Source organism: Melozone crissalis, unplaced genomic scaffold (genome assembly GCF_028551555.1).
Source record: "Melozone crissalis strain CALT ecotype California unplaced genomic scaffold, PUWL_Pcris_2 ptg000063l_1, whole genome shotgun sequence".
In the NCBI taxonomy this organism is placed as follows: Eukaryota; Metazoa; Chordata; class Aves; order Passeriformes; family Passerellidae; genus Melozone; species Melozone crissalis.
Window position 1 is genome coordinate 11,936,877 of NW_026535841.1, and position 26,367 is coordinate 11,963,243.

At 53.7% G+C, this 26,367-nt stretch overlaps 2 protein-coding genes across 2 annotated transcripts; one reads left to right on the forward strand and one right to left on the reverse strand.

The window, feature by feature from the left end:
- Positions 1-627: 627 nt before the first annotated feature.
- Positions 628-10,846, reverse strand: ACAD10 (acyl-CoA dehydrogenase family member 10). The gene is made up of 13 exons (XM_054289033.1): positions 10,651-10,846; positions 9,893-10,041; positions 9,194-9,370; positions 7,819-7,977; positions 6,922-7,081; positions 6,447-6,579; positions 6,121-6,189; positions 5,301-5,482; positions 4,597-4,747; positions 3,942-4,087; positions 3,278-3,451; positions 2,505-2,833; positions 628-760 (listed from the first exon to the last, which is right to left on the reverse strand). The coding sequence occupies exons 1-13, from the start codon at positions 10,805-10,807 to the stop codon at positions 683-685; spliced, it is 2,064 nt and encodes a 687-aa protein (XP_054145008.1). The 5' UTR covers positions 10,808-10,846; the 3' UTR covers positions 628-682.
- Positions 10,847-11,801: 955 nt separating this feature from the next.
- Positions 11,802-26,049, forward strand: BRAP (BRCA1 associated protein). The gene is made up of 12 exons (XM_054289034.1): positions 11,802-11,924; positions 12,055-12,201; positions 12,789-12,990; positions 13,717-13,906; positions 15,228-15,341; positions 15,761-15,909; positions 17,642-17,717; positions 18,207-18,345; positions 19,249-19,358; positions 20,899-20,988; positions 22,696-22,799; positions 23,807-26,049. Exons 1-12 carry the CDS (start codon positions 11,843-11,845, stop codon positions 24,165-24,167), a joined length of 1,764 nt encoding a protein of 587 aa, XP_054145009.1. The 5' UTR covers positions 11,802-11,842; the 3' UTR covers positions 24,168-26,049.
- The last annotated feature ends 318 nt before the right edge of the window (positions 26,050-26,367 follow it).

The following is a 26,367-nucleotide window of genomic DNA, read 5'->3' on the forward strand; positions in this document are numbered from 1 at the left end:
TGGAGGAGCAGGAGAACCCAAAGAACCTTACTCATTACTTTAATAATTAATTAATTAATATAAATTGCTCCTGCTCATAAAGTTGTTCCCACAGTTCTCCCCTGGCTCTGTAAAGCACTGAAAGCTCCCACTGATCCAGTCTGCACCTTCAAAGAGACCCCACCACACTCATGGGACCATGGATCCTCCCAGTTTCTCCCAGCTCCACAGGGCAGGCACTGCCTCAGCTCCAGAGTCTCCCCTGAACCCAGAGACCACAAGGACTGGATTCAGTTCTTTCCACCACTGAGGATTCTTCCAGCATTTGCAGGTTGCTGGAGGTTGTGCTGAAGAAGAAGAGATGTGCTGAAGGACAAGAGACATCCTGGTCCATTCTGTTTATTCCCAAAACCAAGCTGAGCACCCCCAGCCTGGCCACTCCAACCAACTCTCCCTGCTGCAGCTCTGATCCTGCAGCCCCACGATCCAAAGGTGGACTTGGCCCTGCATTGAGCCAGGCAATAAAAGCACTGAGCACAGATAACACCAAACAGCTCTGGAACTGAGCTCACAGGCTGCCCTCAGCACGGCCTCTCCCATGCCAGAGTGCCTGGTTTGGGTTTGGGTCCCCATCTGAGGTGTCCCAGGGCTGCAGCTCCTGGCCCAGCTCTGGTTTGGAGAGTCTTGTGACCCCTGGGGACCCTCAGCCAGACGTGGAGCTCAGGTCCAGGGGAAGTGCTGGGCTGGGATCTGCTCTGTGGAGAGGTTTTGCTCGAGGAACCTGTGGGAGAGAGAGAGCAGTGCCCATGTGGGCACACAGGGCTGCAGGACCAGGCAGCAGCACCCCAGAGCCTTCCAAACCCCTGGGGACCCAGTGCTGGGGAAACAGCAAACAGGGGGACCCCACAGCCTCACTGGGGAAACAGCAAACAGGGGGACCCCACTGCCTCACTGGGGAAACAGCAAACAGGGGGACCCCACAGCCTCACTGGGGAAACAGCCTCTATGGGGAAACAGCAAACAGGGGGACCCCACAGCACACAGGACAAATCACCCTCAAGCTCACAGGCCCCACACTGCAGGGGAGTCCCAGGGCTGCCCTTTCTTTGGGTCAGGGAAGGCTCGAGCCTGAGGAATCTGCTCACCTTGGTGCCCTGATCCATGCCCTGTGCAGCCACTGCCTTGGTCCTGGCACTCTGTGCCTGGGGGAAGAGGATGAGGCCCATGAGAGCTCTGGTGGGTGCTGCCCCTCTGATGGGCAGCCATGGCTTTGAAGGAGGAACTGAGCTTCCCTCTGCTCCTGTGGAGAGGATCTCCCTGAGCTGGGGGCACAGGCAGCCTTTGGGATCAGTGTGTGGAGCCTGCTGGCTCCTGGTGCAGGATGAGGCAGGATCAGCTGAGATCCTGCTCTGCTCAGCCAGGAATGGCTCAGCTGCCAACTCCCAGGGATGAACCCCCCTGGCAGTGCCAGCTGGCAGGGGCAGCCTTGCCCTTGCCCTTGGCCGTGCCCAGCTCTGGAGCACTGTGGCAGTTCCAGGCTGGGAATATTTGGCTGTGGAACAGTTCTCTGCATTATCTGGCTGTTGCAGGCAGCAAAGCTCCTCCCCTGGCTTTCACAACTTGCACAGCAAAGGCTGACAGGGCAGGGATGATGCCAAGGAAAGGGCAGTGGGGTGGATGTGGAGGTGACAGGGATGAGGGGGCTCTGTGGTGCCACACACCAGCAGCAGCACCTCCACAAGCCCAAGGCCTGGAGTAGAGAGAGTGTGGCAATCCTGATGTTGGAGACTTGGCAAGGATGAGTGTTTCGAGGAAGGGCCGGGAGATCTGCTCATCTCAGCACCTCCACATTCCCCACAGCTGCTGCTTCCCTGCCCTTCCACCTTCTCAGGGGATCAGCTGCCAAGTGCCCTGACACGCTGGTGTTTGCTGGTTTCTGCCAGAGCACAGGGGAACACTTTGGAAGGGCACCTGGGTATTTTTTTGGCAGCTGAAAGGAGGTTAAGTAACCCACTAGAATTTGATAATGTCACCAGAATAATTAGGAATATAATCTTGGTAGCAGCCCAAGGGTGGGGCTGTTTGCTTCCACTCACTGTGAATGTGTGAATGGGGAGGTGCAAGGAACCTCTCAAGGGAGCACAGAGGGACAGAGAGAAGGGAATTCACTCAGCCTTTCCCAGAGGGAGACAGGAGGAAGAACAACCACCATTTCTTCCTTGCAAGTGTTGAAAAGCCCAGCCCAGCCTCACTCTGGGTGAGCACAGTGCCAGGACCTGGGTAAGCAACCACAGCTGGGCTGGTGTTAATCTGCTCCTCTTGGAAGGGAGTGCCAGCTCCCAAAATCACTGTTTCCCAGGGTATGAACTCTGTTGCAGCCACATGAACCCAGCCCTTTTCCTCCAAACCACTGGGCTCCAGGAGTGCCAAATGTCTGCCATGATCAGGAGAGCCAGGACACTTGGAGGCCACCACCCCCACCGTGGGGCAGGTGAGGCAGAGCAGCTTCAGCACAGATGTCTCACCTGCAGCTCTGGCAGAGGACGTGCAGTCCCTCTGGAATGGGAACTGGGAAAGCCCCTCTGGATGCCCATCTTGCAGCAAAGCCCCTGTGCCCTGGGGGCAGTGCCCAGGGGGGCTCTGGGCACAGGGGCTGCCCCAGGCCGTGCCCAGGTGCTGAAACTCCTGCCCAGGTGAGGCCCTTGCCCGGCCCAGGTGCTGGAATGGCGCAGGAGCAGCTTTGTGGGGGGGAGGCTCTCAAACACACGGAATCCTTCTTTAACAGCAAAATCCCAGGCCAGATCAGCCACAAACTCTGCGTCCTTGGGGCTGCTGTCACCTGGAGCTGGCCTCCCTGGGGACAAGAGAACAGGACACTTGTTTGGAAAAGCCTCTGTTAGGTAGTCACATCCCAAACAGCATCACCTGCCCTCCCCTGGGCCAGCCCAGCAGGACTTGGGGAGACTCCTTTCTAAGGGATGAGAAAATAACTTCAGATTTCATTCTGATAAAGGCTCCAAGGCCACACCTGATGTGTGCAGACAAACAGCACTGAGAGCTCTCAGCACCTCCCTGTGAGTCCCTTGGCAAGGCTGGTGCTGAGCTGGGAGGTCTGAGAGCTCCATCTGTAGGACGCAGCTCTGGGCTCCCAGCTTTGGCCTCTGCTCAGTTCTCCCAGGAAAGGAGAGACCCCACAGCACAGAGAGCAGGCAGGGAGAGGCCTGTGCTGGAGCAGGGAGGCAGCTCTGTGGCCCTGGCTGTGCCCTGTGCAGGACACAGTGCCCTGCTGGCTCCTCACCTGCCAGGGAGCCGCGGTGACGTCCCTGCAGCACCACGGCCCGGCGGAAAAAGGCAAAGGCCAGGTAGAAATTCCAGTTCTCTGGGTGCTCCACTCCCCTGTGGCCACAGTACATCTGGGAATACTCCTCTGCTGTGGGAATCCCCAGCTGCCCCAAGTCACAGTTCCTCAAGCCTGGAAGAGGGGAAGAGGTAGCAGGGAGCTGCCAGAGCAGCTCAGAGCTCCCAGGGCACGGTGAGAGCCTTGGGCACAGCCAGGCCCCTCCATGGAGACACCTACGCCCTCCAGGACCTGCACAGCTCTGTGCTGGCTCCACAGGGAGCTCTGGGGTTTGGCACCAGCCCCTGCCCCAAAATGCACATGGGGCAGTTATCCTGGGTAGGGACATCTCTCCTAAATGATGGAACCTCTCTGTTTAACCCTGTACTTTTCCTTTTAACAAGTGGATAACTTAGTGCACACACCAGTCCTGATCTGCCTCACAGCTTTCCCACCCAAAAGTGTTGCCCAGCTGCCCAGCTGGAGTGAGAGGGAAAACAATGCAAACCCAGAGCCCTTTGCAGCTGCACTGAGCCCCACTGCCAGCTGAGCTCTTGGGCAGGAGCTGATCTGCTCTGAGCTCTGGTTCCTCTGTGTGTGCCAAGGTGACTGTGCCCCTCTGTACCTCTGCGAGCACCAGAGGGGGCTGGCAGGAAGAAGCTCACACAGTTATTCGCCACATCACACAGGGGATCTCCTAGAGTGGCAAACTTCCAGCCCAGCACAGCAAGGACTTCTGGCCTGTCTGGGTGAAAGACCAGGTGGTCCATCCTGTATCAGAGGGAAAAAGAGATCAGGAAAGTCTCCAGAGGAGGGAAAAATCCCAGTGCTCAGCAGCAGTAGGTGCTTTCAGTGTTCTTCACTCTCTTCAAAAATTGCAGAGTCCTTTGGAAGGCAGCACAAAGTGAAACATTAATTTCTGCAAGCAGAGGATGGAGGTTACTCAATATTGAACCCCCTGGTTAATAATGGACTAAACAGGGCTTTGGAGAATGAAACCAAGTTAGTCAGAGCCTCAGATCAGGGCTGATTCCTGAGTACTGCAGGAAGAGCTGATGATCCTCCAGTGTCACACCAGCATTTGCAGCTGTTGGATAAAGAAACTCAATCTCATTCCTTGGGGATGCTCACCCTGACCCAAACCCAGCTTTTGGGCTGCTCTGGAGCTGCTGCCCCAGCCCAATCAGCACCTTTTGGAGTCTGGGGGTCATTTTACACTCAGTCCTTGTTTTACACTCATTTTACACTCTTTCTGCCTAGGATGTGCTGCAGGGCAGTACCTGAAATCACCGTGCACCAATGTTGTCTTCTGGGATTCAGGAAAATGCAGAGGCAGCCACTGGATGAGCCTCTCCATGGCTGGGATCGTGTGAGTTTCCACAGCTCTATATTGCTTTGTCCAGGTCTCAAACTGCTGCTGGATGTAATTTCCTGGAACAGAGGAAAGGAGGCTCCCAGGGAAAGGCACAAAGAGGCTTCAAAAGGGACACAGAAAAAGCCAAACAGCCAAGCAGATCTCAGTCCAGAACCCTGATTTAAGCTTCAAGATTTTAATTGCAATTTCCAGGGGTCTCATACTTTCTTAACTGGGCACCGGATTTAATATTCAGGTGGAAAGAATCCAATCCTGGACAAAAATGTAACTTCTCAACCAGGTCCAGGAAGCTGAGCTGTCTCTGCAGAGGGACTGGAGGGGATGCTGGGGGAGGTTTGGTCAGAGATGGCAGCAAAGAAGTTACTCCTGTACCCACAGTGGGCAGAGATGGCAATGAACACGGCAGGAAGCTCTGGGAGGTAGGAGAACTTTGGGAACTCACAGGAAACCTGGATTGGAAGAGCCCTTCCCACCCTCCCAGCACACCTGGGGATTCAGACTCTGGACTGCTCATCCTCACTTTCCCACCTGCCCCCGGTTTGGTCCATCCTGCCCATCCCTTGAGCTGCTGACACCCAGGAGAAGAAAGGAAGCAGAGGCTGCTCTCACCGTGCTCCCTGAGCTCCTGCAGCTCGGCTGTTCCCGGCTCCAGGCTGTGGATCCTGGCCAGGACGTTTGCCATGGCCCCGTACCAGGCCCTGCGCTGGCGCGGTGGCACCGCGGGCAGGGACAGGGTGCGGTGGATGTGGCCAGCACGGTGCTCCAGCAGCAGGAAAGGACAGCCAAGGATGCTGGGGAGGCAAACTGGGATGTGTGGGGCTGAGGCCAATCCTGCCACTCCCCCAGATCTCACCTGCACCTTGAACGTGTCCCCAGGCCTCACCTGGGTGCTCTCTGGAGCCCAGCTCAGGCTGTGCCCGTGGCTGTGCCCCGCTCTGCCCCGGCCCCTCCAGCCCCAGAGCTCCAGCAGCAGCTGCTCCCAGCTCCCTGCAGTGCCTGTGGGCTGGGCTGCCAGGCTGCTCACAAACACACCAGCTGTGGGCACACAGTGAGCTGCAGCCAGCAGAGATCTGGGGCTGTCCTGTCACAGATTTGCTGCTGTCACTGCTGCCTGAGGTCTGGCAGTTGGAAAAATCCTTTCTTTATTGCAAACCTGAGCACTCTGAGTCAGCAGGAAGCCCTACAATATTGCTTTATAAGTGCTTTTCAAAGAGAGCTTTTGGATTAATTGCTAAAATGGGACATACCTAAACCAAAGCAAATAAAATTATTCTGTTCTTTGAACATCTAGAGGCTCCTCCAGCCCCACACTGCACAGATGTTCATTAGATCAGAGCACTTTGTGAGCTCTGGTTCCTTCTCTGTTCATCTTTGGGGGAATCTGGCTGCAGCTGCCAAGCACAGAGTGAAAGCTGAAGGCCAGGGTTACCTTCTGTCCTCGCAGAGAGCAAGCACAGGGGGCACAGGAACACCAGCCTCAGCCAGAGCCTTCAGGACCCTAAAGGGAGGGACAGAGGTGCAGGGAATCAGTCCAGGAACTGCTGTGTTGGAGGCAGACACACCATGTCACTGTGCTCAGCTTTAAATATACTGAAACAGCCCTCATGTGGCTGGGGGGAGGTGAGAGGAGCACACCCACATCTTCCCACGGCCTGGAGCCCCCAGACCTATCCCACACTCTGGAAAACAAGGGGAGGCCACAAATGACCTCCCCATGTGTCCTGCTCCTCTGGAACTGCAGCAGGACCCCCTCACCTGCATTCCCTTGAGACAGAAAGGCCTGAGGGGCCATGGGGAGGCTCCTCCTCCTTCTTCAGCACCAGCAAACGACCTCCAAACTTCACCAGATAGCTCCGGGTGGACTCAAACTGCCGTAACTCCAGCGGGGCTGGGAGGAGGGAGCAAAGGGTCAGAACCTCTCCAGGCCTTCCACCCCCTTCCTGCAGCTGGGGCTGAGAGCTCACTCTGTGCCCCACAGCCCTGGGGAACATGGCAGTGGCATCTCTTTGGCAAATCGTGCTCAACCCCTCCCAAAATGAGGAACTCCTAAAATGTTGTTTCTTACTTCTGGGAAAGTGATGGAACACTGAAACTGGAATGGCTGTGCTCTTTGCTTGGAGATCATGAACCTTTCATTAATATTATTTTTCAGTCCCTATGTCATAGGAAAAAGCCAATAGCTCCAGAATATGCAGGTTTTCTGATGGAAGGGCCAAAGCCACTGCAATACCTGTTGGGTGGGCACCAAGAACATCCTCAAGGAACTTCTGCAGACGATCCTTGGGGATTTCCATGCCTGGTCTCACTGAACGAGTATAGGGAACAAACCCTTGCAAAGGAAACCCCAGATGGGCTTCCAGCTCTTTGAGTGCTGCTGCTGGATCATCAACCTGAAACCAGGAGGGAGAGAGGAGCACTGGTGACAGCTGGAAGGCAAAATTTCCTGGGAAAGAGAGAGCCCTGCCTGGTTGGGATGCATTTATCTGTGAGTCCATCAGCACTGACCCACTGACACACAGAAATTCCTGGCTCATTCCCTGCCAGCACAGAGCTTCCCACCTTTACTCTGCCTGGAGAGAGCTGTGATGGTGGCACAGGCACTGTGAGCTTGGGCTGGGATCAGAGCTGGAATTCCCTGTGTGCAATCCAGGGGAGGGGAGGTCACTCTTGCCACCAGTCCCACTCTTGTCCTTTCCCCAATGTCCCCAAAGTAAAACCCCTGTGCTCAGTGACCCCAAAGCCTGGGGGTAACTGTCAGTTCCCAGCTGACTCATCCAGGAGGCCTCAGAGTTTCTGGGAATTCATTATCTGGGGCTCATTTTCTGCTGTGGTTGTCTCAACCACAGGGATGGGGCTGTTTCTCCTATAGGGAACAGAGGAACAGGAATGAGGAGAGACCTCCCTGAGGTTACACAGAGTTTGGAGCCATGAGTGAAACAGCCCAGAGCAGACCTTGCCAGTGATCCCTGCTTTAACCCCAGGACATCCTGCAGGGACAAGCAAGGCTGGAGCAAAAGGCTTGGCAAGAGTCGGCCACTGTCAACTGGAAATCCTGAGCTGGTGAAACCCAACAGCTCCTGGACCCAAAATCCACCCCAAACCCCACCCTGGCTGTGCCACTTTGTACCTTCACTGCTTTCATGCCAAGCTGGGCTGCCACCTCCAGGTTCTGGCTGCTGCTGTCCAGCAGGATGGATTCCTGGGGCTGCACACCCAGGAGCTGCAAGCACAGCTTGTAGATCCCAGGATCTGGCCTGGGCACCCCCTCCTGATGGGATTCAACCACCTACAGCAACAAGAGATGGAAAATGCACGAGCCTGCTGTGAGCACAGACACCTGGGCACTGCTGGAATGGAGATGGAGGGTGGGAAAGAGACTGGTCTGATTAACATGAGAAATGAAAGGATGTGGAGCTGGGTGGGCCCTGGTTCCAGGGACGGTATGGGTGCCAACTGCTGTGGCCAAATCAGCCAAACAGGACCAGCCAGTCCTGGGATGGAAGATATCCAATGAGATGTCCCAGTGTGGGACACCAAACTGGCTCCAGACCAGTTGCTCAGTGCTGTCCAAGGAAGCCTTGGATGGCAGCACCTTCCAAAGGCTCAGGAAAAGCAACATCCTGACCACTGCAGCCAGCAGCCATCCCAAAGGCACCTCCACAGCAGCTGTGTTTGCCATAACCATCCCCCTAAAATCTGGATCAAAAAAGCATTGACTCAGTGTGTGAGCACTCCCACTGCCCTCACAGCCATGAACACCAACCCAAGCAGCCATTCCTGCTCTGTAACACTGCAGGAGCAGCAATGAATCCATTGCATGGATATAAAGCAAATGAATCCATTGCAATGATATAAAGCAAATTAATCCACTGGATGGATGTAAAGCCAACACTAATGGAAACCCACACTCAATTATTTTCCCCCACTAATTGCTGTGCAGGGCTGTAGCTCCTGTTCCAGGAGCAGCACACACTGGAGAGGCCGTGGGGATTGGAGCTTTGAGGTTCATGTGTCACCAGATCTGCCAGTCTGTGTCATCTCTGCAAGGTGGGAAAGGAGACTCTGCTGGGAGAGGAGCATCTGCTCCTCATCCCACATAGGTCACCATGTTGGGGTACTGGGTTTTTGTAGCACAGGGGGTACATAAAATCCTTGAAGAATCCTAACTCTTTTAAAGCTTATTTTTGTTTGTTTGTTTGTTTTTTTAAAGCAGGCAGGGCACTGAATAATAACATTTATTTCTAGTCTGTGTTCCAGCTTCCAAGTCCTGTGTCTCCATCGCTGCCTGTGCCTGTCACACAGACTCGTGGCTGTGTGGGCACTTGGCAGTGGATTTGCAAATGTCACTCAGCCCCTCTCCAAGTGCCTGCAAGGAATTGTGTCAGGAAATGTTCTCCAGGCTGATGTCGACCAAACTGTGCTTAAACTGCACTAAAAGAATTTGAGTTGCTGCTTCCACAGGTGGAGGAGCAGAGCCCCGTTTGGGATCCATGCAGACTCACCACATCGAAGTGCTGCTGCTCCAGGGGCAGGAGCCTCTGTCCGGGGCTCAGCAGAGCTGTCTGCAGCCCTTCTGCCCGGATACACTGCGCTGCTTCTGCCATTGCGGGGAGCTGTTTTCTCATCTCCTCTCGGATTAAATCCCAGAGAAAGGAGTGCACTGGAACACGGACATTTGCCTGGGAAACAGAGAAACCATAACGGGCAAGAAATGGGGTGAAAATACGAGTGATTGGTGGGTAGGTTATCTGATCAGCTTATCTTGCTGTCCGAAGGCAGGCAGGGAATCTCTCAGCCAAATTGCTTTGCCCAGATAAACAAATGTTCTCACATTCCTAATTCTGCAGCAGAGATAAAGGGCTGATTTTGGGAGAGAGAAATCCCTGGGACTGTGCCTGCCACGGGATCAAGGCACGTTAGAGACAGACACTGACAGCTCAGCAGGCAGGAAAGGAATCTGCACCTGAATCTGAGGTGTTTAAAAAGGAGGAAATTAAGGCAAATTCATCTGCCTGCCTGCCCAGGCCCGGGATAATGGTGGAAATCTGCCCTGCTCTGACAGCAGCGCTTCCTAGATGGAAAATCCAGAGCCTTCAACCACAGAATTGCTTTTTAAAGCTCCTCTCTCCTCACTGGACCTGTTTCCATGCAGTCAGGAAGCACAGGGAGAGCAGGGGGGAGATTACAGGTTTGAGGCTTACAATCTCAAAGCACTGCTGTCCCAATTCCTGCAGGAACTCCACAGCTGTCAGCTCTCCCCTGGAGTACTGCAGGGAGAGGCTGCTCTCCCCTCCAGACAGCGCCGCTCGCTGGACGGTGCCGGCTGGAATGCAGCTCCGGGCCTCCCAGTCTGCACGGAGAACACAGGGAAGGCAGGAAAGGGCATCAGCAGAGTGGGCAATCAGCTGGGAGTGCCTCTGGGGTGAGAATGATGTGCTGCACTGGGGTGATTCACACAGCACAGAGCAAAGGGTTTGGGCACTGCAGGAACTGCAGCACCTCAGCCCTGTCTGCAGTGTGGGGAATCCCTAAAGCTGCACCAGCCTCGGGTGGTGGCACCACAGGACAGTGCAGGGTGGTCACTGTTACTTCTGTGACTTCTGATGGCACAACAGGTCCCACCTCACAAGTTCATGGGTGTCTCACGAGAGCTGAAAGAGGCACCTGAGATTTATCTTCCCTCCATGCACAGGAGCAACAGGAGCTCGGGTGATGAGGGACCAGATCAAGAGAACGACTGGAGCTGTGCCAGGGCTCAGAAAGGTTCTTTCCCTGATATTTCTGATATCAGGGAATGGGCACAGCCCCGAGGCTGCCAGAGCTCTGGGTGAATTTGGGCACCACTCTCAGGGATTGTTGGGGTGTCTGTGCAGGGCCAGGAATGGATGATGATCCCCGTGGGTCCCTCCCAGCTCAGGACATTCTGTGACTGTGTGGGGTCAGGAAAGGGAACACACACCTGTGGCTGTCCTGTGGGGGGCTGGCAGCAGCACCCCGCTCTCCTCAAACACCACAGCTTTGTAAGAGACCCCTCTGGATCGCTGTGGGATCAGCAGGAGCCGCCGGATCCCGGCACACAGCAGGCTCTGGGCACGGGCAGCGCTGCTCAGGGACATGCTGGGAACCACGGGGGGCAGGGACACTCACAGCTCAACCAGGGACAGGCTGGAGCACAGCTGCAGCTGCAGGGGAAGTGTTGGTTTATGCACACAGAATCATGGAATTGTTATGTTGGAGAACACTCCAAGATCATCAAATTCAACCTCCCCAGATCCACCAAACCCTGGGGCCAAGGGCTCTGAACACTGCCAGGGATGGTGGCTCCACCCTGGGCAGCCACTCAAGTGTCCCAGACAAACCAGGGACCCCCAAGTGGGGTTTTATACACACACCCCTTCAACTGCTGGGGACAATGGGATAACTCATCACTAACACACACTAATTGCTGATCATAATCAGTGATTGCAGCCATGTGAGGGTCACCTCTGCTCCCAGAGAACAAGGGACACAAACAAGGTGAAACAGCCTCGAGGTGTGCCAGGGGAGGTTCAGGCTGGACAGCAGGAGGAATTCCTCCATGGAAAGGGTGGTCAGGGATTGGAACTGCCCAGGGACGTTTGGAGTCCCCATTCCTGGAGGTGTCCAAGGAAGGCCTGGACGAGGCGCTGGGTGTTGGTGACAGGGTGGGGATGGGTCAGGGGCTGGACTCCATGACCCCGGGGCTCTCTCCTCTCAGGGACCCCTCACACCTCCCGGGGCTCTCTCCCCTCAGGGACCCCTCACACCTCCCGGGGCTCTCTCCCCTCAGGGATCCCGAGGATTTCTCCCCTCAGGGATCCCCTCACACCTCCCGGGGCTCTCTCCCCTCAGGATCCCCTCACACCTCCCGGGGCTCTCTCCCCTCAGAATCCTCTCGCACCTCCCGGCCCGCCCTCAGGGGCCAGGGCTGCAGCTCTCGCGAGAACATACCCCGAACTCTCGCGAGAAGCAGCTGCCGCCCCTCGCAGCCCCCCGCGCGCTGCCGCCGCAGCCGCCGCCGCCGGGTACGTCAGCGCGCCGTGACGTCACGGGGTCAGAGGGGAAAGGTGCGGGAGGCGGAAGCGGCGGCGCTCCCGGTCCCGGTCCCGGTCGGCGGCGGCCCCGCGGAGCCCATGAGCGTGTCCCTGGTCGTGATCCGGCTGGAGCTGGCCGGGACCTCCCCGCTGCCCGCGGGCTTCGCCTACAGCGCGGCCGGTGGGTTCTCCCCGCCGGGGGCACGGGCGGGGCGGCGCGGGACAGCGCGGCCGGGCCCGCTCCGCACCGCGCAGCTGCCGCCGGGGCCGTCCCGGGGCCGCCGCTGCCAACGCCCGCTTTGTCCCCGCAGCTCCGGACATGGCAGCGGAGAGCAGCGGCGCCGTGCCCGCCTGCCTGGAGGGGAAGGGCCCCGGGGAGCGGGCGGCCATCCTGCACCAGCACCTGGGCCGCAGGGAGATGACCGACGTGATCATCGAGACCATCCAGCCGCGGGCAGGTACCGGCCGCGGCCACCGGCGGTTTGGGCTGCCCGTGCTGGGGAGGGCGTCCCGGAGCTGTCACCGGCCGGGCAGGGCGGGGGATCCCCGGTACGGCGGGGTTTGTGGGGTCAGTGGGGTTTGTGAGGCTGCGGTTTGGGGAACGAGCAGAGAATTCAGGAATGCGGGGCAGAGCCGGTGATTCCCTGCCATTGAACTCATCGCAATCCTCACCTTCCCCCACTGAGCTCATCCGATCCTCACCTTCCTCTCCTGAGCTCATCCCGATCCTCACCTTCCTCTCCTGAGCTCATCCCCATCCTCACCTTCCTCCCGAGCTCATCTCAATCCTCACCTTCCTCCCGAGCTCATCCCCATCCTCACCTTCCTCCCGAGCTTCCTCCCCGAGCTTTGGGACACGGACAGGACCCTGGGGCTCTGCTTGGGGGGTTTAGGGGGAGATCAAGGAAAGGTTCTCCCCCCCGAGGCTGCCAGAGCTCCAGGGAAGGTTGGACAAAGCTCCCAAGTTGGGATTTTTGGGGTGTCTGTGCTGTGATCCTGGTGGTGCCTTCCCCTCAGTCAAGGGGAAACTTTGCCTCTGTGGAAGGTGAAGCAGAAGCTGCCATGGAGGGAAGGAAATCCTCGGAGGCTGCCTCAGCTGAGGACAAATCCAAACAGGAGGATCAAAGCCAGGAGTGTGAGGCTGCTCCAGACTCTCCCTCCAAGCAGCTCCCAGACCAGATCTCCTTCTTCAGCGGGAACCCCTCGGTGGAAATCGTTCATGGAATTATGCACCTGTACAAAACAAAGTGAGAATTCCTCATTCGTGGCTGCTCAGGTGGGAGTGGGAGGGTGAGTTGGCCACCCTGGGGCTGTGGCTCCTTGTGGGGACAAACAGGAAGGGTGACTGGCTCCTGGGAATGCAGAGAGTGACTGGTGCTGATGGTGGAGCCTGGGGCTGTGGGTGGCACCTGTGTGTGACACTGTGTGTGACACTGGGGGTGTTGAGGGCTTGTGAAAGTGTAACACAAACACAGATACAAAAAAACAAAGATATTTGAAAGCAGTTTCCCAAGGATCCCACAATTAATAGTGATCTCTGACAGGCCTGGGGAGCTAGTGAGGCAGGGGAAATGTTCATTTATGGAGGTCTCATCCTGTGTTCCAGGGGTTCCAATTCCACACCACTCCCATAATTGTGTGAGAATTCCCATTTCAGGCCTTGCTGAAAGAAAGGAGACCAGGAGCCACCAAATGGGCACTGGCAATAGTGACAAACATTGCTCAGCTGTTCTAGGAATAATGCTGAACATCTGGGGCTTGCCAAATTCAGCTGTTTTTATAGAAAAACAGGTGTCAAACAATCCCACTGTTCCTGGAGCTGCCAGGTTCATCTTTGGCTGAGGGATGCCTGTTTGTGGTCACTCCTGGTGACAAAAGAGAGTTAAAGTCTGTCAGCAGAGCTGCTGTGGCTGTGTGTCCAGAGCTGTGTGTCCTAGCTGTGTGTCCCAGCTGTGTCCCTGCTGTGTCCCCAGCAAGATGACGTCCCTGAAGGAGGATGTGAGGCGCAGTGCCATGCTCTGCATCCTCACTGTCCCCGCCACCATGACCAGCCACGACCTCATGAAGTTTGTGGCCTCCTTCTACGAGGTGATTGAGCACATGAAGATCATCAGGGACTCCACCCCAAACCAGTACATGGTGCTCATCAAGTTCAGCTCCCAGGTAAGGCCCTGCCTGCAGGAATGTCACACCAGGTCACTCATCTGGGGCTTGGGTGGCTTCATGGGCAGCCCTGAGCCAGGGTTGTATTTACCCATGGAGAAATAGCTCTGCTCTCCTTCCCAGAGAGTTCCTGGGGCTGCTGAGGTTATTCCCACACCTGGAAGCAGTGGATGCCATGTTCTGGCTGTCCTGTTCTTTTGGCAGGAGGTTTTTCAAAAATTTAATCCAATTACAGAGTTCTCTGCTTTCTCTCAGCTTGTTCAGAGTCTTGTGCTGTGCTGAACAGGAAGGACCCAGCCAGGGGAGCTCCCTTTGTTTTAAGACAGACTTTTCCTGCTTTTCTGAGGAGCTGGGTGATTTCCACTGCCAGTGTGGAAAGGGCAGAGCCCCCCACTGTGAGAGCCTGGGGTGAATTGGTTATTGGTACCCAGATATCACAGTTTGCTCCTTCAGGCCCCTTGGACTGGGCACCTCTAAATCCCCCCCTAATTCAATGTGGACCCTTTCACTTGGACATTTTCTTCTCCCAGCTGCCCATGATTTATTTTGGGATTCAGGGAGAGGTTTCCCTCAGCTGTGAATTCTACCTGAGACATTTCCCCAAGCCCTTTGTGCAGGTGGAGGTTTTGTGCTAATTTCAGTATTACAAAGATGGTTTTATATCTCTTGTTGCATTAAATTAGTCAGGCAGATATTTAGTGCTGAATCCCTGAACTTTTGCTCAGTTCACCCTGAATTTCCTGTTTCTCAGGCAATTCCCTGAAGCTCTGTTGACCCCTCATGGTTGTGCTTGCAGGTAGCAAAACAAATCTCCAGGTTCTTTATGCTCCTGCCTGGAATCAGCAGGAGAGTGAGAATTGGTGGTTGTGGAGAAAGGGTTTGAGGAACTCCTGAGGGAAGAAGGATGATGGATTTGGCAGGGTTTGGGTGGGTCCTGCCTCTTTTGCCCTTTTTGTGGCTGGGCTGTGAGTGGTGTGGTGAATGGATTCTCCCCCACAGTTAAGCTGTTGCTTCTGTCCCTCACAGCAGCCTCTTACATTTTTGCAGAGACCGAATTTGCTTTGCAAATGAACTGAAATTGCCAGCAAAGGGTGAAGCAGGTGCTGAGGGGGATTCCCCAATTCCTGCTAAATGTCACCATGGTGTCACTGCCCTGAGCTTCACTCGTGTCTTCCAGAGCTGACACCAAACCCAGCCCCAAACTGCAGTGCCTGGATCTGGCTGAACCCCCTCTGGTGTTCCAGGGAATATGGGAGGTTTCTCCTCCTCTCCCTTGGGTGGGTTTTTCTGTGTGTAACCAGTTTCCCTGCCCTGTGCCCAGGCTGATGCTGACAGTTTCTACATGGCCTGCAATGGCCGGCAGTTCAACTCCATCGAGGAGGACGTTTGCCAGCTCGTCTATGTGGAGAGGGCTGAAGTCTTCAAGTCAGAGGATGTAAGTTTGGTTTGGTTTGGTTTTTTCCTAGCATTTAAGAAGGTTTTAAAAGGGTTCTTTTAAGAATAAGCAGCAAAAATGCCTTAATACATCATCCCCACCTCCATTTCCCATTCCAGTGGAATGGGAAGAGTTTGTGTGGTGACTCCATGAACTTTGGGACCTAAACCTGCCTTGAGTTGTAATTTAAGGAATCCACAGAGCACAGTGGGGCTGGTTGCAGGTGCAGCCCCTTCACTGTGGCCCTTTGAATGTTGGGGATCACTTTCTTACCTTTGCAATACATTCCCAAGCACTGTGTGGCCTCACAGTGTTCCTGTGTCACATTTTGACCCTGGTGCCAGCAGTGATGGGAAGCTGGAGCTGATGGCTGCTGCTGGGAAGGTGCTGAGCAGTTTCTGTGTGCTTGGTGCTTGCAGGGGGCCAGCCTGCCTGTGATGGACCTGACAGAGCTGCCCAAGTGCACCGTGTGCCTGGAGAGGATGGATGAGTCTGTGAACGGGATCCTCACCACTCTGTGCAACCACAGCTTCCACAGCCAGTGCCTGCAGCGCTGGGAGGACACCACGTGAGAGCCTGGCCTTTATTGCCACCTCTGGGGCCCTGCTTGGAGTGCTGGGCTTGTGCTGACAAAGCTCTGCTGGGCACTGTGGGGGCAGCAATTACTGCAAGTCCTCATGCTCAGTTTTTCCCATTAAGGGGCTCCCAGAGAAAAATCTCCCTGCCAAAAGTAATTGAACAGTGATTCCCAGGGGATATTGTAGAGGAATGCTGATTGTCTCAAAATACTCCAGGAGAGAAGTGCTGGGCTAAAGAGGCCTGGGTGCACACACAGCCCTGCTTCACTCAGCCTTGGCAGCTCAGCCAGGCCCTGCCTTGGCACTGCAGATCTGCTCTTGTGGGGAGCCCTGCAGCCTTCTCCTGCCTGGATGTTAGGAGAGAGGGAAGAGGAGGTGAGGAAGGCAGGGGAAGAAGGGATGATGACAAGATGGCTTAGTAGATCAGGCAGGAGAGGCTCCTGTTGTTCCAGGTGAGTGGTGGGAAGTTGTGTCCCTGGCACAGGGCAGGCTGGGGGTTGCACCTGTGTCTGTCCTTAAGGCAGCTGTCCTTGCTGCCACTGAGCCTCTCCTCTTGGTGCTCCCAGCTTCCCAAATCCCTGGGGAGTGGAATTCTGGTGTGCCTGGATCCCCAAGTGCTGCTTCAGCTGGGTGTGTTTGCCATCCCTCTGGTTTGCTGCACCCCAGGCAGGCACAGGAGGCTGCAGATCCTCCCTGTGCCTGCTCCGTCCCCCCGCTCCATCCCTGCTCCATCCCTGCTGTCCCAATCCCTGGATTCTCTGATGGAATGTGAGGAGGATTGCAGCTCTCTGTGATCTGTCACTCCTAAGGCAGAGTAACAACTCAGGGAGATTGATCAGATTTGGAGCTGGGCAGGCTGAAGGGCTGCTTTGCTCCATAAATCCAGCCAGTGGAAATTTGGGGCAGTGGAGCATAGCCAGTGCAGGAGCAAGATCCCAAACAGCCCTTAAATATGGGATGTACAATTTAAGCAGAGCTTATGCTCCCAGTCTAAAGAAATGACAAAGGAAAACCTCTGTTCTCCTTGCTCAGGCACCACAGAGGCTGCAGGTGCCTGAGTTTGAATAGGACCTGACTGCAGCCCAGTTGTCTCTTCCCTGGAAGATTTCTGGGACTTACCCAGCAGCTGATGAAAAATACATAACCAGTCCTGACTGCCTCAGTTATCCCATTCCTGAGCTGAGCTCTGCTGCTCCAGGGGCTGGACACAGCTTCCCTCTGCTCTGGGCTGTTCTGTCTTTGTGGCAGCACCAAGGGAGTTCCAAAAGAGGTGAAAGATCTGGATCTTCCTGCTACTGATGTTTTTAGGCTACAGTTATGGGATGTTTTTCCTGGGAAAGCTGAGATTGAATCCTTGTTGTTGGGGTGGGATTGAAGCATCTCCTCAGGGATGTTTTAAGGGCTGAGGTGTGTTTGCAGAGTGTCACTTGGCTGTCCCCAGCAGTGTGTAGCTCCAATGCCCTTCCTCAGTGTGTAGCTTCTGTGTAAACCCCTTGGACTGCACCAAAACCAGATGCAGCTGAAATGGCTTCTTAGTTCTGTCACCAACTCAAAACCAGTAGCTTTGTGTGGAATGAATGTGAGGTAAATGTGAGCTCATGGGTGAAACAGGGAGCCTCTGCTGCACAAGGCATTTCCCTGGAGCTCTCTGGCTCTCTTTTCCATGACTGGAATGTGAAGATGTTGCTCCCTGTGTCTCATGATGTTCTTGTTGCCCTCCAGGTGCCCTGTGTGCAGGTACTGCCAGACTCCAGAGCCCGTGGAAGAGAACAAGTGTTTTGAGTGTGGAGTTCAAGAAGTAAGTAGGTGGGTGGAAGGTGAGATCTGGCCTAGATCTGACTGCACAGCTCCTTGGGTTGCTTTGGGGCTTATTCTCAGGCTGATTTTGGGCTGGTTTGACCAGCCAGTGGGGTGTCAGCTTTCCTTTTGAGTTGCATCAGTGCTGGGAAGGGAGGTCACCTCACAGGTTTCCTGTTCTGATGAATCTCTGTGGTTCTTAGATTAGTGTGACAGCAGGGAGCTAAACCAGCCTGATGGTGGTGGCCCTTCCAGTGTGTGCCCTCCAGAGCTTGCTGAGAGCCCTCATTCCTTAGCCAAGGCCATCTCCCATCTGGGTGGGATTTATCCAGCCCCTGCAGGGGTTGAACTGCCTTTGATGGGCTGAGCTGCCTTCCAGCTGAGGGGAGGAGCAGGAAAGCAACTGACAGAGTGTGGGGTGGGTCAGGCTGTGTGTGGGGGTGCTGCTGCCCCCAGAGCTGCCCCCAGAGCTGCCCCCTGTGTGTTGCAGAACCTGTGGATCTGTCTGATCTGCGGGCACATCGGCTGCGGGCGCTACGTGAGCCGCCACGCCTACAAGCACTTTGAGGAGACGCAGCACACGTACGCCATGCAGCTCACCAACCACCGTGTCTGGGACTATGCTGGAGGTGAGCCCCCACCTGGGCACCCCCAGGGACTGAGCAGGGGCACAGGGGGCTGGGGATGGAGCAGGTTGTGTCTGGGTTAACCCCCTGACTTTGGGGAGCTGCCCTCTCTGCTCTAACAGCAGCTTCTTGGGAAGGTGACTCTGTCACAAAGTCTCACATCTCTGGAATGTTTTTTACTCCTTTTCCATCATACCCCATTGAAGTCTCCCCTGCCCCAAAGCAGGCTTTGCCCCCAAGCAAGGCAGTCCTGTCCTGGTAGCTCAGTCCCTCTTGGAGACAGAGTGCCCCAATACCCAGGCCACTCGTAGCTGTGGCTGCCTTAAGCAAGCTCAGTGGATTTCAGCTCTTTAGTGATTACCAGCTCTCCTGTGATTTCAGCTCTTGCTTGCTAAGGCACCTGTGGGCTAGGGGGAGAAGCAGATGAGAGTGAGGAGAAGGAGAGGTCCTGGTGGTTCCACAGTGATAGTTCATTGAGGTGTCTGTGAAGGGTTCCAGCGATGCCAAATGGGCTAAACCAGCCCCTTTTTGTAGGGTACAGAGGGATCCAAACTTGCCCAATAGTAGGGGTTAGGGGAAAGTGACCTATGGGGTTACAGAGGTAAGCTAGAGTCCAAGAGGTGGAAGACAAGAGCTTATTTTGCTGTCTCATCGTGACTCAGCAATTTCTACTGTTAAGTCTCAGCCCTCCAAGGGGTCTCAGACAATTCTATGGGGTCTGCTGCACCCCATAAGGTATTTTTTCCAAATAGCCCATGAGGTGGCTGAGAGGGATCTGCTAAAGAACAAATGCATGTGGTGTTGGCTTTGTGCCTGGCTGAGGGGCAGGGTCTGGGTGGTTTCACTGTGCTCCATGATTGGGGTTCCTGAGATCTGGGTGCCCATGGTTGGATTTTCTCTCCCCAGACAATTATGTCCATCGGCTGGTGGCAAGCAAAACTGATGGCAAGCTAGTTCAGTACGAGTGTGAGGGGGATATGTGCCAGGAGGAGAAAATTGATGCCTTACAATTAGAGGTAAATATTTTCACTTGTTGGACTCTGCGTTTTGGAAATGTTTCCAACCCCGCCACAACCACGGTTCAATCCCATCAGCTGAGGCAGCAGATCTGCTCCCAGCCTGGAATTGTCTCCAGGCAGGAGCAGGATGGGTTTACTGCTTTTTTTTTTTTTTTTTTAATTTTTTTTAAGCCTCTCCCTGGCTCTGCAGAGCCAATGCAGTGCAGAGCTGGCTGCAGTGTTGCCCTGTGGTCACTGGTGATTGAAGCAGAGCCGCCTGTGCTGCTGCAAACAGGGAGCACTGGAGGGAGAAGTGGGTCTGAATCACTCCCCAGACCCTTCCTAGTGGATGGTTCAGAGCCAGGATCTGTGTGGCACTGTCAGTTTGGGTGGTTTAGCTCCCAAACTGAAGGAGGATGCAGGAATCCACAGCTGTGCGCTCACCTTGGCGAGCACAGAGAGCTGAGATTCTGATGCCAGCCCTGTTCTGCTCCCTTCTCTTGAACAGATAATGATTTATTTATTTTTTGTACCTGTTGCCCAGCTTCTCCTAACTAAAGGAGAGGAGCTTGAAATGCCTGCCTCACTGAGCAGCCACTGCAGCACGATTTCAGCCGCATTAGACACGAGGGTTTGTGAGCAGGAACAGCCCACAGAGACCAGACTGGAGCAGCTCATTGCTCACATAAATATTTGGTTGCTTTTCAGTGAATTTTCTGAATAACACTTAGATGCTAAATCAGCTAATTTTAACCCTTTTTTTCCTGTGGTTGCTTAAAGCATGTAAGATCTCTCTGTCTAAAGAGATTGCCAAATTCATTCTCTCTTGAAATATTTCAGTGTTTTGGCACTCGGAAATTACTGAGAGTGATCAAGGCTCTGTGCATGTTTAATTCTCTAGTGAATGCCTAATTTGATGCTTATTAGGCTGATGAAAAGGAGTAATCACCTTTTTCAACCTTCTCATGACTCATTTGCAGAACCAAAAGGGAAAAGATGGGGTGTAGGGCATAGATCCTTGTTCAGATATCAAAATGACATTGGAATGGGCCATACATGTTGGAGAAGAGTAATTGGGAAGTAGTAATTGGGAGTAATTGGTTACAGAGAGCTGAGGGTGCTTTCCCAGAAATCTCCTTATAGGAAACTTGATATGTGCATTGATCCTATTGCACTGGAGTTTGGGTTGTGGATGGGAACTCTTCCCCTCAGCGTTTGCAGTCTCAGACTCTCAGGACAGGGATGGGTGGTGCTTCATTTTCCTGTAGACATTTATTGCCATTCCCATGAAAAATCTGTCTCCTTAAACAATTCTTGGTTTAATATTTTCACTTGATCCTTGTTGTGCTCTAACACCTTTCCTTAATTTCAAAAAAACCCAAAATTATTTGATTGGGAAACCAAACTGGTGAAAGCCATGGATCTGCAGCTGGGCTGTGTGTGTCCAGAACCTCCTGATTTCATCTGTTAAACTGATGAAATGGATTATGGATTGGAACCCTCAGGGCTCCTGAAGCAGCAGGGCCACCCTGAGTGCTCTGTGTCTCTCTGTTTGCAGTATTCCTATTTGCTGACGAGCCAGCTGGAATCCCAGCGGATCTATTGGGAAAACAAGATTGTCCGGATTGAGAAGGACACAGCTGAAGAGGTGAGCTCTGCCCTGGGCTCTGGGAAGGGTCCTGGCCCTGCTCAGTGGGAGAAGAAGGAGCTGCTGGATCTCTGGCTGAGCCTCGCGCAGCCGGCTCCGCTCCCAGCTGGGAAAATTGGCTCCAAGATGGATCTGCCCCTTATCTGGCTGCTCCCAGGGAGCAATTTGCTGCTCAGTGGTGCAGAAGCAGGTAGATTGCCACAAAGATTGCAGCTTGATTTCAATGTGCTGCTGGGGAAATGCAGCAGTGGTGGAGGAAGGCAGCGTGGTGCTGCAGGATCCCGGAGCCATCCGTCTCTCCGACACGGATCTCCAGGGAATGGTGGTGGAGCACAGACAATATGACTTTAATTTGCTGGGCTGCAGAAGGTGGAACTGTCTCTCTGCTCCAAATGCATATTGATTTGCCCTTTCTTTTTGATCCCTTCTCTCTCCTCATCACCCTTTGGGAAAAGTTCAGAGTCTCCTCCTATAAAGCATCCTGCAGGCAGGATTGCTTCAAAATGTCACCAGGAAAAATCCAGGGAGGATATTCTACTGCTTGTTCACTCTACATACATCCTTTCGACCAGGTTTAAAGTGAGTCAGGATTTAGAATTAAGTCCTTAACTTTCTTCAGGACTTCTAATTAACCATTTAAGTGTCTGCAATTAAGTAAAAATAGAAATTGTGACTGTTAAAATGGTTGTCCTAAAAAACAGTCTCAGGAATCTTATGGAGAGCCTTATAAAAGGAAAATATGTATCAAAAAGTATCTTGGAGGTGGCCAGGGGACACAATCCTCAAAGCACCTTCAGAATGAAACCACTCTCATCCCTGTTCCAAACGTGGTTTCACATTTAAAGATCCCAATAATTTTATCCATGGCACTTGCTCCATGTAAGTCTTGTCTGGATCGGTGCCACCATGCAGTGTATTCCATTATCAGTGCTCAGGTTACTTCCCCAAATTAACCATCAGCAGCACCACCATTCCCTGATTAGGACTGGAAAGCTCCAAACCTGCTCTGCACCCATGTGTGCTGACACTGACATCAGTGCAGGCTGCTCCTCCAAGAAAGATTTTCCCATTAAATTCCTTCCCCACTGCCTCTGAGCGTGCTGGAGGCACCAACAGAAGGCAAACAAGAATTCCTGACTCTAAATTTCCTGTAAGTCTCATGCTGGAGGTGTGGCACCTGGAGAAGGAGAGCTTGGCTTTCTCCAGGAGCAGCAGAGCGAGGAGGAAAGGCCATGGCCAGGGGATGTTTGTGTTTGTGTTTGGGAGATATTGGTGTCACTGGGTCAGTGCTGAGTCAGCCTCTGTTCCCACTCATCCTCTGAGGTTTAGTTCAAAATGAGCAAAAACCCAGCCTTGAGGTGGAAATTTGAGTTTGCTGATGGATCCAGAACCACCAGAGAGAGGCTCAAGGAGTGCTGGATGCAGGCAGGAAGAAGTTAAGGAGCTGCTGCAGCTTCTGGCAGTGCCTGGCACGGATCTGCAGCCGGAGTTGCTGTTCTGTGGGAGCAGCTCCCACGGCTCCTTGGGAGTCTGGGATCCAAGGGTAACACGGGGGGTCCTCACCAGAACAAAACCTGGCTCCAAGCTTTCCTTACCTGGGGAGAAGAGGTGGTCAAAGTCTGGAAACAGCTCTGGAAAACCAAGTGCCCTGATGAAAGGGCAGCGGACTTTGAGCTGTTGGAAATGCCCCTGTGTTTGTTTTTACAGATTAACAACATGAAGACCAAATTTAAAGAGACCATTGAGAAGTGTGACAGTCTGGAACAGCGGCTCAATGACTTGCTCAAAGAAAAGCAGTCAGTGGAGAGGAAGTGGGTACCACTGCCAGGTTTAGTTCCATGCAGCCATTAAAACACCGTGCACTGACATCCAAAAAGGAAAAAAACCTCCTGCTATTCCTGGGGTTTGAGCTGTTTAAGCTGCAATACTGAGAACATGGCTTGCTTTATAAAAAGCTCTGATTTCTGTAGGTGTTCACAAATGGGAAGTGTCTGAGTGAGCCCAGCTCTGGGGCCATGAGCTCCCTTTCCACGCTCTGCATGTTCAGCATTCAGGGATCCTTCCCCTCCCTGCTCTGAGGGAGATGCCAGCCTGTTCTGCCCTTGGTGGGTGCATCCAAAGGGATGAAAGGCAGCTCAGCAGGGGCCTCAAACAGCACAGAGGAAAACACAGGTCTTGGGAAGTGCCTGGAGGAAAGATGTCCAGCCTGGGAATTGTGGATCCATGCAATCCTTGGGTGGGACTGTGTTCCTCTTCCTCCCAGCCCAGGGCCTGTCCAGCAGGAGCACAGACACTGAGCTCCATGGTATTCACCTTCCTGAGTGGGAAATGGGCAGAGGAGGGTGCCAGCAAACTGCAGGGCAAAAGCAGAGTTGCTGGGAGCAGGAAGCCCTGTCTGTGACTCACAGGGCTGATACCCTTGTGGGAGCATCTTCCCTCCCAGTGAAGTGGTGTTTTGAGGGTCTTGGAGTGTGGCAGGAGGCCCCTGACTGCCCTCAGCTCCCTCAGGGTTCCTTGTAATCCCTGTGCCCTTTTTGGCACCCATTCCAAAAGCTGCAGGTGTGTGTCCAAGGTCAGTTCCATCTCCCAGGCACACCCTGCCTGTTCCCTGTGCTGCTGGCTTTTGGCATGAGATGGAATTGCCTGGCTTGGAGGGAATTTCAGAATCTTGTATTTCCCCCCCTTGTCCATCTTTGTTGGAAAACCAAATTCCAGGTGGAGTTGGTGGGCTGGGGGTCAGTTATCCAGTGAAAAGGCTGAGGTGCTGTTTGGTCTGGGTGGGCAGGGCTCTCTCCTGACTCCTGCTTCTCTCTGCAAGGTGTTCCCAGCTGAACAACAAAGTGGCAAAGCTCTCCAACGAGCTGAAGGAGGAGCAGGAACTGAACAAGTGCTTGAGAGCAAACCAGGCCTTGCTGCAGAACAAACTGAAGGAGGAGGAGAGGGTGCTGAAGGAAACCTGTGAGCAGAAGGACCTGCAGATCTCTGAGATCCAGGAGCAGCTGAGGGATGTCATGTTCTACCTGGAGACACAACAGAAAATCAACCACCTCCCAGCTGAGACCCGCCAGGAGATCCAGGAAGGACAGATCAACATTGCAGTGGCATCTTCTGCCAGCTCCTCCACAGCAGGCACAGGCAAACCTTCCTCCAGGAGAGGCCGTGGCAAGAGAGGGAAATGAGCACAGGAATTCTCTGCTTCCACCTGGAACTGGCCGTGCCAGCAGCAGGCCAGGCTCACCTCGGGACTCGGGCTGGCAACACCCAGCTCACAAAAGCTCAGCTAGAAATTGTCTCCAGAGCTGCTCATAAAAACTGGCTGCAAGTCAGTGGAGGTGTCTGTGGTATTTAAAAGCATTTCACTGCACTATTTAGCTGTTTTTAGGCAGATCTTGGTGACTATTTTGCCTTCCCTCCTTTTCAGAGCCCCTCCTGTCATGCATTTGACTTTCTTGGAGAGTGTTTTGGGGTGGGGGGGGTGTGGGGTGTGTCCATATCCAACATCCCATTCCCTGTGGGGATGCTGTAGAGTAGGCTCAGCCCGGTGTGTAAGGCTTCTCCAGTTCTTCTCCTGGATGCAAAGTATTCTCAATTAAGAAGTTATTTAATAAAACAGTATAAATTAGGTTATATACATCTCCTTTTTGTATGTGCAGTCCTGACACTGCAGAACTGCCTGTGCAGGAGTAGAACTGTAGTTTGGAAAGAAAAAGGAGTAAGGTGTGGAAAATAAACCATGTTAGTGGTGTGAGAAACCAGGCAAGTCCTGAAGGCCAATGATCTGGGAATTTAAAGGCTTTAAGGGACTTTCCTCTGATCAATCTTAATTTTAAAGGTGGCCTTTGAGAGGCCAGTGCTTGCCGTGCTGCCTGTGGGGCAGAAAGGGTGGAAGGTTTGTGTTCTGGATGCTGTTTAATGTGGTTATTTTATAGTTATTTCTGCAAATTAAGTGGAGTCACCTGTGAGTTGGGGAACCCATTCCCAGTGCTCCTGGAGCAGGGTGGGTGTGTGTCCCTGCCTGAGCTGCTCTGGCAGTGTTGGTGGGAGCTCCACAGTGTTCTCCTCAGAGCCAGGTGAGGAGAGGAACAGGCACAGCCTTTTCCAGGCTCTTCCCACATTCCCAGAGCTGCCCCTCACCCGGTCCTCAGCAGGAGCTGCAGCTCTGGTTCAGTTCCTGTGCTCACCAAAACGTGGCACTATCCACAACCTCAGCTGGCAGAGCTGCTCTGTGACTTGCCCCTAAGGGACACAGGTCCTGGAAGGGAATTTTCTGCACAAATCTGCTTCGGTTTGGGTTTTTTGTTGGTTTTCACTTAGAATCTAAGACTCAGTGCTCTGGGGTGGGAGGTTTTTCCCTGGAGAAGCGACTGTCCTGGTTGCTGTTGTGCTCAGAATCAGAGCATTTAAAGGCTGATCTTTTGTTAAAATGGCAGGGGAGTCCCCAGTTGTCTTTCCAGGCCACAGGATGATCCTGGTCCTTGTTGGAACAATCATGACCTTAGTTTGGAACACTGAAACAGCTCTGGCTGAGCAGGTCCAGCCTGGCACACAGGCATGAAACAGCCAGTCCTTTATTGCTAGAAGTTTCTTTTTTTGGCCCATTGAAAGGGACAAGCCCCAGTCCCTGGAATGACCCTGGGAAGGTGGGTGGGTCTCATCCACTTCCTGCCTGCATGGACAGAGGGAGTTGAACTTCCTCACTGGAATTACAGGGCTGGTAGTGCACTCTGGGCATCCCCTGCTTGGGTTTGGAGATCTGCCCCCACCACCTGGAACTTGGACCTTTTTTTCTGACCTTGGAGCAGGAATGTACACTCACTTTTCCAGGGTGTGGATTGTCCTACCAGGCCTCTGCCTTCTGTAAATGACTCTAAGGACCTCGAGATGTACAGCACGGCTTGCTCTGCTAGAGAAACTATTTTATTTAAGATATATTTTTACACCATTAAGATCCTCTGACCTTTTGCTGAAAGCTTGCTTTGTGTAGAACACTAAAGATGCTGTACTGTATCTTGGAATTCATTTTCAAAAAATGTGATGGAAAATTAAACCAGCGTGCAGTTCTTTCTGTGTGTTTGTTCCACTGGAGGGGAGGGAGGAGGTTATTTTGGGAGTCTGATAGTTTTTAACTCAAAGGCAAAGCTGTCCAAATGAGCTCTTGGCCTTCTTTGGGCTGGGGAAGCTGGGCCCAGCTGAGCTGATAGGAGCAGATAAGGCTGGGCAGTTATCTCTGGGCAGCTTGTGCAGAAAAAGCAAGAATTGTAGAAGGTTTTGTGTTAAACCAAATAACTCTCAGTCCTTGAGTCCCCTGCAGCTTCTTAAACCATCCCAGGTGAGCAGAGACCCTGCAGTGTCTGTCTGGGTGTTTATTCACTGCTGCAG

What these genes read in the sequence shown, in the direction of transcription:
- BRAP (XM_054289034.1), top strand. Translation starts at nt 11,843, where the DNA reads ATGAGCGTGTCCCTGGTCGTGATCCGGCTGGAGCTGGCCGGGACCTCC. An exon ending in TTGATGCCTTACAATTAGAG is followed by an intron (nt 19,359 to 20,898) that starts GTAAATATTTTC and finishes CTCTGTTTGCAG; the next exon opens with TATTCCTATTTGCTGACGAG. An exon ending in AGAAGGACACAGCTGAAGAG is followed by an intron (nt 20,989 to 22,695) that starts GTGAGCTCTGCC and finishes TTGTTTTTACAG; the next exon opens with ATTAACAACATGAAGACCAA.
- ACAD10 (XM_054289033.1), bottom strand. Translation starts at nt 10,807, where the DNA reads ATGTCCCTGAGCAGCGCTGCCCGTGCCCAGAGCCTGCTGTGTGCCGGG. An exon ending in AGCAGCAGCACTTCGATGTG is followed by an intron (nt 7,978 to 9,193) that starts GTGAGTCTGCAT and finishes TTGTTGCTGTAG; the next exon opens with GTGGTTGAATCCCATCAGGA. An exon ending in GTCCTCTGCCAGAGCTGCAG is followed by an intron (nt 761 to 2,504) that starts GTGAGACATCTG and finishes TCTCTCCCACAG; the next exon opens with GTTCCTCGAGCAAAACCTCT.